The sequence below is a fragment of the Hippocampus zosterae genome, chromosome 12 (genome assembly GCF_025434085.1).
Source record: "Hippocampus zosterae strain Florida chromosome 12, ASM2543408v3, whole genome shotgun sequence".
Taxonomy (NCBI): domain Eukaryota; kingdom Metazoa; phylum Chordata; class Actinopteri; order Syngnathiformes; family Syngnathidae; genus Hippocampus; species Hippocampus zosterae.
Window position 1 is genome coordinate 8,697,473 of NC_067462.1, and position 12,322 is coordinate 8,709,794.

At 42.5% G+C, this 12,322-nt stretch overlaps 1 protein-coding gene across 1 annotated transcript in view; it reads right to left on the bottom strand.

The window, feature by feature from the left end:
• The window catches only part of myo16 (myosin XVI), a 73,631-nt gene extending 65,635 nt beyond the window's left edge, over positions 1-7,996 (bottom strand). The window contains exons 1-2 of the mRNA XM_052082427.1: positions 7,584-7,996; positions 2,874-3,131 (exon numbers count right to left, since the gene is read on the bottom strand). Coding sequence (XP_051938387.1) covers positions 2,874-3,131; positions 7,584-7,632 — 307 coding nt within the window. The 5' untranslated portion in view covers positions 7,633-7,996. The remainder of the gene's footprint in view (positions 1-2,873; positions 3,132-7,583) is intronic.
• Between the last annotated feature and the right edge of the window lie 4,326 nt (positions 7,997-12,322).

Consider the following 12,322-nt stretch of genomic DNA (forward strand, 5'->3'; position numbering starts at 1 on the left):
AGAAGCTCTAGCATCCACTGACGAAAAAAGAGATTGGTTCACTTCTCCTGTCCCATGGAAATCCATTTCAATTCCAAGCGGCGACTCACGGTTCCAAATACGCATCGGCATCGGAACATGCAAACTTCACACCGTGCCTCTCAACTGTGAGGCAGAAGTGCTAATCGCAATCCAATCGTGCTGCCTGGAAGCATGCAGTTGTCCATAAATGTCGAGGTAAAATGAACACTTAACATGAAAAATGTACAAAGGGGTCTACAAATAACTTACTGAATTGTCCCAAGATACACTAAGGGTAAAATAATGATGTACAAAGTCCATGCACCACACATGTAGCACCCTGCACAAAGACGACTTCCTCATTTGTCTACTTGGCCATTGACATCTAATATTGTTGAATAGAAATTGAACAGTGAAGTCAATAACGGTAATTATCCTTCATCTCTTTTAAATCTGGAAAGGTTCAGGACTCTGACTCGCCCAATTAGGGATCATAGAAGATTTAACAAGATACTAGGGAATACATAATGCTTTGGCTTTCTTACTGGAGGGTTTTTTTTCTTGGATTTGACAGGATTGCATAAACTGTCATGAGCAGAGGTGGGCATTCTGTCAATACTGACAGAATGTTCTTCAGTCCGTCACTGACGGACACTGAGGGAAGATGTGGGGGAGTGGCATGGAGTGACGAGCAAAGCACTGACGGATGACAAATGACGAACCGGTAAATAGCCCCCCGCTAATGAGACACAGTGATAGAGAATTTGTAATTTTATTTCCCTGCTTGGTCTTTTTTCTTTTGTTTGTTTGTGTTTCGTCTCTTTCAATACTGGACATGTCGACAGCAGGAAACACACCTTCAATTACTTTGGACGATATTGAAATCTGATCAAATCTCGAGCAATCAATTTGCCCCAAGAGGAGTGCCTCGCATCAGTCACAAATAGGAAGTCAGCGCCGATACATCCTGTTGTCGCGGTCGGCTTTCTAATGAAGCGATTCGGTTCATCATGCATCGTTAATCAGTCACAAATGCAAATCTCCTTAATTACTCTTTTAGCCCCATCTAACACAATAACTGCGAGGCACCCTCTGTTTATACATTTCCTCTTATCTTAAAACATGCATGTTGTGTGGGGAAACGATCCAGAAATAATCACATATTCCTCTTGGGGATGGTGCAAGCCCAAGGCACACGCTAATACTCTGTTCAGGAGGAGGACAAAAAAACGACTATGTGGGTAAAAACCTTCCTAGGACGTAAAAAGAGCGGGGAATACTAAAGAGGTCTTGTCAGGATGTTGTAAATTGTGATATATGACGCCCAGGTTTGCCTCAATGGTGCAACAACAAATCGCGAAGGAAACGGCTCAAGATCATGATGCTTTTATGTTTTTCTGTTCAACCTAAATGGTTCCCCCATGTTGATGTTTTCAATAATTTACTGGTCAGGAGGGCATACCGAGGCAGCAGTCGGTGGTTCAATGTTGACAAGTTACGGTTGACATTGATGTCTTACAGTGGTTAAACAAAACAAAAAAAAGAGAAAGAAAGAAGAAAGAATGAATAGGTTCAAGTGAATTAAAACCTAAATTTGGTTCTGACTGGCTCCAACGGTCTTACAGTTTGTATTTATAGTGCCGGCTGTTCATTTTTCAAGCACTATAAATCATGCAAACATATTTACTTATGGACATAAACCTTTCAAAATACATGGCATGATGAGATATTTCTTAATGAAGGGATCCATTTATGTGATAACGTAGCATCATGCAACACCTTATAAAGGAGCGTGGCTTTACGTCGGACCGCTGCAACAGCCCAGCAGCTGCTGCTCAACAGAGACCTCGACCAAACTCATTGGCAGCGAGACAGCGGAGGTTAACACGTTGACCTCGTGACAGATTGCTGCCGCTTCTCTTATTAGCCAAAGAGCCTCTTTAGCATCCGGCGACTTTGCCGGGCCGAAAGAAACCGCTTCAAGTCCGTGGTCCTTTCTTTCTCCCTGTGACACTGTCCTTTAAAATGATGCAGCTTTGTTATTTCATTTCAAATTTATGAAGTACAGTGACTACCTCTTATTCTTTTATTTGTCTTTATGAGAGGAGAGTGCAGTTTCTTATATATACACAGGGAGCGAAACCAACCAAGGGCAAACTTGATTACGTTTCTGCAAGACGGAAATTCTCCCGCCACCCTGTCGTCAATAGATGTGATGAACAATGGCGGATGCGCTTTTTTTTTTTTTGTCTAAATGAAAAATGCCAATCCCAAGGTGGAGTGGCCTCGTAGAATAAGAATGCGGCTCATGTTTTTAGTTACGGCGATGACCTGACATCAGCACTGATGAATAGGACAACAGCAAAGCGGTTGAGTTTTTAGCAAGTATAGCTGTTGCGCGAAACGAAAATTAGCATAGCATTTGCGGAAACGATCCAAAAAAATTTTACTTTAACACAAACGCAGAAGTTACATACAAATACAGTAAAACATTCAACAGTACTCAGAATAATATATTCTTTACCTCGCTGGAAATAATTAGAACCGCTTTTGTTTACTTTGCAGGCTAAGACGTGCACAAAGAGGGGTGGTATCATGTGTACGGCTATATATGATTTATTTATTTGGTGGCTGAGGCTTGCATACCGGTGTGCTCGATATACCGAATTCTATAGTAAATGGTACTTTTCCCTCCAACAAGTTGATTTATTTGACAGTGTCTCGGCGCAACACCAACTCTACAACCGTATTGTTGTCATTGAAAGTGTGCCAAAAGCTAGCATCTGTTCACAGAGAGATAGTAGCCCAGTGTTTGAAAGCTGTTGTAAACCGGTGTTTGCTCCGTACACACGGTAATCTGCCCATAGACGCACCTTCTTTGTCATCGTAGCGGATGATGGCGTCCTGTAGGACATCGGCAAGGCTAAAGCGGACTTGCTGCTTCTTGCGATGCACCTTGACTCCACCTTGCTGGCGCTGCTGTAAGCTCTTCTCCCGCTCGTAGTACGCCCTGATTTGGTCACAGCGCATTCTCTTGACCAGCCGCTGGCGCTGGCCGATGGGCAGAGACTCCAGCAGACACTGGTCGATCTCCATGTTCTGACGAAAAGCGTTACATAGCTGGAAACAACCTGGCGACGAGAGAAAACACAACATTATACTTCCGTGAATTACAGAGGCGAGTCCATCGGAATAAAACACTTGACTTTAGGGTTTACTTGAATGCACTTTGATAGCTACTGAGCTAATAACACAAAACACAGTAGGTTCTGTTTCGCCCGTCGGCAGCATTGTTGCTTGTCGTCTGTCATATCCGAACAGTGCTTTGTCAGTCTCTCTGTAGACTTTAGCCAAACAGCCTGAGATCAAGAAACAGCAGCGCGCTCTCGAAATATGAACAGCTGAAGCTACAAAACTGAACAAGTGATGTCTAGCAAGACAAATTGCAACTTTGGTTCAGGGTGTCGCCCGCCTACTGTCGGGATAGGCTCCAGTACCCCCCGCGACCCTTGTGAGGATAAGCGGATCGGAAAATGGATGGATGGAAATATCTACCTTCAAACTTGGGGAAATTATCTAATCAGACAGTTCAAACCACCCTGCAATTCATCTCATGAGACTTCAGCTCGGTGAACATCTAAATGACATTGCATGGTTTGTTTTGTCTGGGGCACAATAGAAGTGTTGTTTTGCGGATGAAATTTAATACGGCAAATGGGATCAAAATTCATTAACTAAAGGTGATTGCTTTTCAAGGTGCTTACAATTTGACAATTTTGAGTCCCAGCCAGCGTAAAGGCCAAATAAGATATCCCAGACCCTACTTGGTGGTCCTGTTTGGCTTTATGTCTGGACATTTATCTATCGATCTTGGCTAAATTCACCCCACCTGCAAGACATTTGTCTTCACTGTTCAGCTTTGATGTGTCCGGGTCTCAATATCTCATATCTCTTTCTGTTATTCTGTCATATGCACCCCCCACACCCTACCCATCACTCTTCTTGTCAGGTGGAGGAAGGATTATTGTTGAGACACCACTGAACTATTAAACGTACCGTTTCAGTCTCAGCCAATTCTTTTCAGGTCCAAAAAACACAAAGTCATGTGGCACAGTATGTTTTACGGATGTAAATATGGCCGCAGTCCTGACATAGGACTGACCGAGAAATAAAATATCGTACTGACACTGTTTGGTCTGATGCCACTACTTCTTGAGAAAGTGGTTCAAAAAACATGAAAAAAAAACAGATGCATCATGCCCTCTATGAACAATTCATGATGAGGCAGCATCCATTATACGCTGCAGGCGATATAAGGCTCAACGCTGATGTCGTCATTCCCACTGGCTCATCACTGTAGCTGTCTTGCAGCTATAGTACCTCTTTCACAACAACATATCAGAAATAAAAGTCTTACATTTACAGTATCGGGCAGCTACAGCATACTCGTATATCTGGGACCTAGATCCTAACTAGGGGACGCTTTAATCACTACTTTCCATCTGTTCCACCAAGAAAGATAGAAGAAACTCTTAAGGATCAGCAAGCCTGTGCAGCCTTGGTCAGTACTACGGATCAATCATCATCAACAGTGCATAATTCAATATTTTACAATCCATCCTGTACTTCTTCACACACTTCATTACAAAATATAATCTGGAATTGATGGTCCCATAAACAATCTGAATTAAAGAAAAAAGACATTACTTAATGCCTTCATCAATAGGGAACATTTACGAATGAATTTGGCAGTGAGCTAAATGTTGACTCTAATGATTTAGACACGAGTAGGACAGTGACATTTAAATTGCTTAACAACAAATAAAAACTGTATGCACGTGTCACTCAAAAATAAGTACATCCCTCACACTACTACTACTTAACACTACTTAATCATATGATTAAGACAAATGAATGACATGACTGTCCCCTCAAAACAACTTACCGCATACCACCATGAATATCCAAACAGCTGGCAACAAACGTGAGTACACGCCAATGTGAAAATGCCAAAATTGGGACATATTATCAATTTTTGCTTTCTGGTGTCATGATGTGACTCATCCATAAATTCGCCTCAACCATGGTAAACAAGTTCCAAATTTTGTTTCCGGGGCAATTTGGCGATCTAATGAATGATTCTTATCAAAAGGTGTCCTGGGATACATCGTGCATGAAACACAGATCAACGAGATTTTTTTGTGGTTCCAATTGCTGTTTGAAGGTATCACACCGTCAACCAAATTTCAGGTTGTGGTGAAAACTTAGACTCTTTTAGTAGCAATACCTAATGGTTTCTGGTACTTTTGGTCAAAATGGAGTGAGATATATATAAATATATATACTAATCCAAATTGCAGTGTGATTTCCAGAAAAGGGGCTACCCAAGCTGATTGTCGTTGTCTCCTCAATGACCTGACTCACTGACAATCATCATTTCTTTGACTTGCCCACTCGCCGCATGTCCTTCACACCGTCACCCCGCACTCAAGGCTGCTGTGGCATCGGCGGCATTTATTCGCGGCGGCATGACGGACGTCAGGTTGCGCCGCGCATTTACGTGGACATGACTCATCCTCAAGATCGCGGCATATGCAGGCAATATGAATGACATTTTAAAAGATATACATCAATACGTCTTGGTTGCCTTGGAGGGAGGCGGGGGGTTGGGGTGGGTGTGTTGAATAGTCTGCTAAACATGGTCTGGTAAATTTATTGAAATCAAGTCATAAAAATGTCCTTGTTAATGAAGTATGCTTCATGGCAGCAAGCGTCGCTCACGGTTAAGACATTCAATAACTGAACGAGGATACTAACTAACACTTCAGGGACAGAACATGATCTTACGCTCTGGTAGTGGTGTTGCGTGTAGAGTGTGGGGAGTCTGGGTGCCATTTTTTTTTCAGAGGGTGCAAAATTTCAAGAGAGGAAACCAATATATGATGTTAATAGTAGGAGACGCTGTAGTGGTCATTCATTCACAAATCCTTCCGCGGCGAGTTTCGAACATATTGCCTCACAGTCGATCAAAAATAGACAGGGTTGCCTTCGCATTTTCAGTCGCTTAACTGAGAAAACGGAACAAAATGAATTCATAATAAGCGATGTATTCACACACCAGCTGCAGGGCCACATATGACAGGCAAGGACTCAGTCCGCGGACTGGCTAATCAGCCAGCCGCTAACCTGCGCTAGCAAGAGCAAACACTTCACTCTCATTTTCTGCCTCCCATATCACTCACCAGGCCAGGCCCACCTTTTAAAGCCACACACATCAATAGAACATAAGGATGGTCACCCCAAGTGGAAAAAAATAGCTGCAACTCACAAGCATATTTAGTTTGGGAATTGGTGCTTGATGATGCAAGATCATTTTTTATTTTTTTTTACTCCACTAATGTCTGGAATAAATCCAAGTTTAGAGAGAGAGAGAGAGTAACTCAAGGTAGACAATGCTACAACTTTGACTAAAACTACAACGCATACTAAATAATGGACACTGCTACATTCAAATCATGTGATACAATTATGTCCTCGTTTTTGGTGAAGCAGCATGTGTCTCACGATCTATGATCATTGTGCAAGCCATGTTCCAAGAGTAAACGGTATGTGAGATCCCAAGGCGGCTTTACATTTAGGAAAAGTGCAGTAGAAGCTGCCGTGTAAGTCAGAAGCCCTCGTGTGCTGCATTTTGTACGCTTCTGTTATTTCCCAGTGTTGATAATAATACACTTAGATTTAACATTGTCGCAACAGGATGCAAAGGGGACTGACAACGCAAATGATATATGACTGGCTCCCCCCATTAAAAAAAAAAAAATCTGTCAAAATCACTACACACTCAATCAATCAAAATATATTCCACTTTTCTTTCTACCAAATAATCTCAAGGTCATTCTCCCCTTCAAAAATCCTAAAACCTACGCATGGTTGAATCGAATGAGACGAGTAGAAGTCCATGTATGAATTGTACCCAGACAGCAAAAATGTGAAGGGGAGGAGAAGGACAGGCATCTGATGGAAGGTGAAAGGAAAAAAAATTAAGCAGCTTCTACTTTCTCATTCCGCTGGCAATCAGTCATTGATTGAATGTGAAACATTTCATGCCGGCTGCAGCTAATAACACGGGCAGCCACTGCTCAAGAGCACACACTTGATGTATGTTGATGCAGAGATGTACTTTAAGGATTTTCCGGAGCCTCATCCCCCCTGCAACATTTCCCATTACTCATCCCGCGGCACATCTTGGCCGTTTGTCAATTCGACTTTCCATCCCTCGTCTCCTCAGCACTTGTCGAAATCTCACTCCGGTCATCCGTTTACCCTCTCAAGCGGTCTGCTCTTGTGTGAAAAAGAAACCCCAGTCATTCGCCGCTTTCCCCGCTGCTACCTGCCGCAATTCGCCGGTCAACTTCACGCACGCGCGCACACACACATACATCTGCAGCATTTCCCTGCAGCTCACACCCACACAGGAAAGACACATTTGAAGTTTGGATGGTTTGCAGATACTTGGATTTCAGAGCATGCAAAATTACTGTCGCGTCAACCTACATGTGCACCAATAAGGATGGGATACTTACAGCATTTGATGAAATGATAGTGAGACATTTTAGAGTTATAGGAGTCCATCAGTTCGGCAAAAAATAAAAATAAAAAAAATCTGGCGTGCAGGACAACGCCGAAGCCGGTCAAGCAGGAGTCCCAATCAGCAGCTACAGGTTCCAGCTCAAACTGGATGCATTATTCATCTGACTTCCGACACACTGTCCCCCCCGCCAAAAAAAGGTCCTCCTTGTGTGTGCATCACACACACTCGCACACACTCTCACGGCGACATCCAGCAAGTGAGCTGCCTCCTCGAGCGCTTCCCCTGCAGCCAAAGAGCCGCGGCGCAGCATCTTCGCCAGCCATGACCGTCACACGTGTCCCCCGCGTCACTGATTGACAGGAGGCTCGGCCCACCTCCCGCTCAACACACCCCCGATGACGCAATGCTCTTCACCTCCACATCTACAGATGCCGGTTCCCTTATCCAGCACATGCAAATCCCAAACGAAGAGTGAGTGTGTGTGTGTGTGTGTGTGTGTGTGTGTGTGTGTGTGTGTGTGTGTGTGTGTGTGTATGTTTGCACGTGGATGCGTTTTTTGTAAGAGCGGGGGTGCATTTAATGAATTTCATTCTTTTAAATGGGACTCCTGACCTCATAAAGACAGATGTGGGGGAACAAGCAAGGTCATACAGACGATAAGAATGGAGAAAATGTTGCTTTACCAAGGGGGAAGAGGAATAAAAAGGAGATCCTATGGAGAGTGTGTGTGTGTGTGTGTGTGTGTGTGTATTGTAAAGAATGAGAGAGAGAAGCTACTGCAGTGCGGCTGTTGGCTGCACTGACAGGTTAAGAGCGTGTCAGTCAGTCTTAAACTAGCCGCAAATGATTTGGAATGGGTAAGTGTCCCTTCCAAATACGTGTGTAGTTTGTGGCCAGGTCGCCTGCACGAACACACACATAGTGCACACACTTTGAACTTCCTGTGTGTGAGTGAGTGCCGTGTCATGTCAGCGTGTCTGTAGGTCAAGCTCTTGGCCTGCATTCACATTAATGGGGGAAGCTTTGCGTTTCAAAAGATAATAAGCATGCAGGAGGGTGACAACGTCAGGCAGACCTCCCCCCCTAAAAAAAAGTCTATTTTAGAAACACAACATATACAGTGGCATTAAAGACACTAAATAGAAGGAGCGGCATATGTTACTTTTTGCTGGATAACGGAAACTTCATCTTGTACGAAAATGCTGCCTAGTACAACAAAATGCCTGCATCACAAGCAAAATTATATTTATGAATTCATCTATTGTCTTGCTGGAGCTTACCCTAGCTGACATTGGGCAAAAAAAGTAGCCGAAACCGTGGACTGCTTGCTCGTCAATCACTGGTCACATACAGACAGTCAGACAGCCATTCACACTCACATTCGCAGGTTACTGAGTAGGAACTGAACCCTCACCGCCTGCAGAGAAATCAAACGAGTAAAACACAAATTGAAAAGAAAGAATTCATTTTTATTTTCTTCAAAATAAAATGAAGGAGGAGCTACCAGCCGAGCTATCGTTATTATCATTATTCCTTTAGGTGTGCAGCGGTGAGTCTTTATTCATTCATATTACGGGATTCAATCTGATAATATAAACGGGCGTATTATTCATGGGAAATTACGGTCGCTCACCGGTGATGAGGCGTTGCGATTTCCTAGGACTGCTGTGGGTGAAGTGATAGTTATCTGGTTTGTAATTTGTGAAACCGACATTTATAATTATTTCTTCATGTTTTTGCAATGTGGGAGGAAACCGGAATACCCGGAGAAAATCCACGCAGGCACGGGGAGAACATTTAAATGCCACACAGGACGGCTGCAGCTAGAATCGAACCTTGCACCTCTGCACAATAATGCTGCCAGATAATTATTTTTTATTTCCAATAGTAAATGTATCTTTCTTAATCCACCTTTGCCAACGATGCAGCAAAATGTAATGCAAATAACCTATTGCCATTCATACAACAGAACAACAGCTTTGTGTTGATCTATATTATACTACTTTAAATTTCACGCTTTAGACATATGAATAAATACAACTGTATTCTGTCAATTGAGTGGAATGGACTGTTTAATTGTGACTTGAAGCAACTAAGAGCAAAATCCAGTTCATTACTAAAAATAACATTTGATGGGCCATTTCACCATAGCCAATGATAGTCAAATGTTTGCACAGTGAGACAAAAGACAACTTGTGACACACATTTACGAAACGTGACATCATGCGCTCATCTGCGGGTTTTTGTTGCATTATCTGCTGGGAGATTATGAGCCATTCTGTCAAAATAATAAAACACATTCGAAAGGCAGGTGAGGTTTTTTTTGGTGGAGAGAGTGGAATTGTGGAGCCATCTTGAAAGGAAAGCAGGGAAAAAAAGAAGAGTGGGAATAGGAGGCATAGATGGATGTGTACTTATGTGTTTGAGTAATTCCTGTCATTAGAAATCAGGTCAGAGAATTGTGTTACGTCTTCTGACAAACGACGCCGGGACAACTGCGAGAAGTGAGTCTGTAGTGAGTGCATGTCTGGAACCCCAAGAAGCCTGCACTAAATTGCACCCGATAAATAATGCATAGGCACATCGGGAAGACGCAGAAATTCACACCTCAGCTGCAGTGGTGAAACAATCACCCCCCCACCACCATCACCACCACCACCATCCACCACCCCCAACACTCCGCCAATGACACCACACGCTAACAGCGGAGGATGTGACTGTGAAAATGTCATGCTTTGATATCCAAATGTCACATGACATTAGAGCAAGCGGGTGGAATAATTGTTTAGATTTGGTTTTGCTCTCAGGCTCCCCCTACAGGTGTCAGGGGAGCCTACACCTGTAGCAGCACCAAACCACAGTTGTGACCCCCCAAAAAACTGTTTGACAGACGTTAAATTATTTTTACTGGATTGCACTAAATGGTTCAAGTGAGGGTGACGATTATTTTTTGTTACTTTTGTGTGGGCCAATTTGGAAGTACATGATAAAAGTGTTGAAAAAAATGAACACAATCGAATAAATATTCTGTACTCGTATCGTAAAAAGGTCTTCATTATGATTGCATGTATGTTGGATTAACTCCATCAATGCAAGTATGATATCATCAAAATACAATGAGTACAAGTCCCCCGAACGTATACGGTGGACCACAGCTATTTGCCTGGCCTTGAATAGTGAAAATACATTTTTATATACCGTGTATATTTTTTAACTTCCAAAATTTTTGCAAAACCACAAAGGATTTTTTTATAAACATTTTATTCTCATGACAGAATGACTTTTTCTAAAATCGTTGATTAAAAAAATTAAATGTGACATGACAACTTTTTTCTCAGAATAGTCTGACATTCCTCCAAGCAACTTCTTCTCGAATACATTCAGGGACCTATTTTCATGTGTAGTACAAAGTGTACATGGGTGGAGTTTGCGCCGTTGTGGGAGTGAACATGGCCAACTCAATTTTTGGCCATTGAAAGCAGCTCCACTCATAATTAATAAATATTATGATGATTAAAATAATATGTTCAGCTAATTCATTTCGGGAATTACTCCGAGAGTTCGCTGAATGCTTTTGTCATATTTTTATGAACGAAACATGATGACGGTCCACCATACATATCAGTAAAGCACAGAATCTGTCTTCCTCCACGTTGATCAAATCCAACAAGACGTTACGCTACCTGCGCCACAAGTTAGTTAAAGTTCAGCAGGTCTAGCACATATCGTGAACTTTGTCATCAAACAGCCTTGATTATCCATATTCCCACCATGGTACAATGCGGTCTGCCAAATTCACAAACTAGACTTGCTCTGGCACGAAAATAATGATGTGCATGTGCACCTGTCTCTTTTTTTTTGTTTCTACTTTTCAGTTCATCTTCTGAAGCTATTATAGAAAAGTAAAAATACGACAAGAATATCGTGTCTTTTAAAATACGCCTCATGCTGCTATTAGCGCCCGCAGGGATGAGCCTCTATGGAGCACCGAAGGGCCGCAGTTACAAGGTGACACAAGTTCTCGGTGTGAAACACGGCGCTGGAAGGCAAATCGAGACATCTCCAGCGAAGTAGTGAACACTTAATGTGTGCGAGTCACGTCCTAATAATTTTTCTCTCACCGCTGCTACAATTAGGTCATGCACCAGAACACAGTGGAGCTCACAGACAGTGAAGACTGACTGGAGAAAATATAATTCTTTTCGTGTTTCAATGTTTCACCGGAGCCTACAGTGGAAGAACATGTCATCATTCTCACAGAAGATGACGAGTATGTTCACTTTGACGTGTGTCATCCCGTCAGCGTTGCCCTCAAGGGCGAGTCAGCATTGTGGCTGTGTTACCACCACATATGAGCACTTTGAAGTCGGCGTACCGCTAGAAATGATTAAAGTCTTATTATCATTATTATTATTATTTATGGATTTATTTTTATATAATCAACGCAAATATTGTATGACTTGGGTTGCTGAAGATTCCCCAATTATGGCAAAGCCAAACGTGGGTGGGGAGGGTTGGCGGTGAATGCATTAAACATGAAAAGAGAGATCTCTTTGGATTAATAATTCAGCATGTTTGACATATTTACACAAATAAATATTTATCGCTCATACCGGCTAGATTTGAACATTTTTAATAGAATTTGCATCAGGATTGCGGCGTTTATGTTCTGAACTGCACGCAGGAGCAATGTGAGAAAAACCTTCAAATATGAACAACATACAAGAGAAC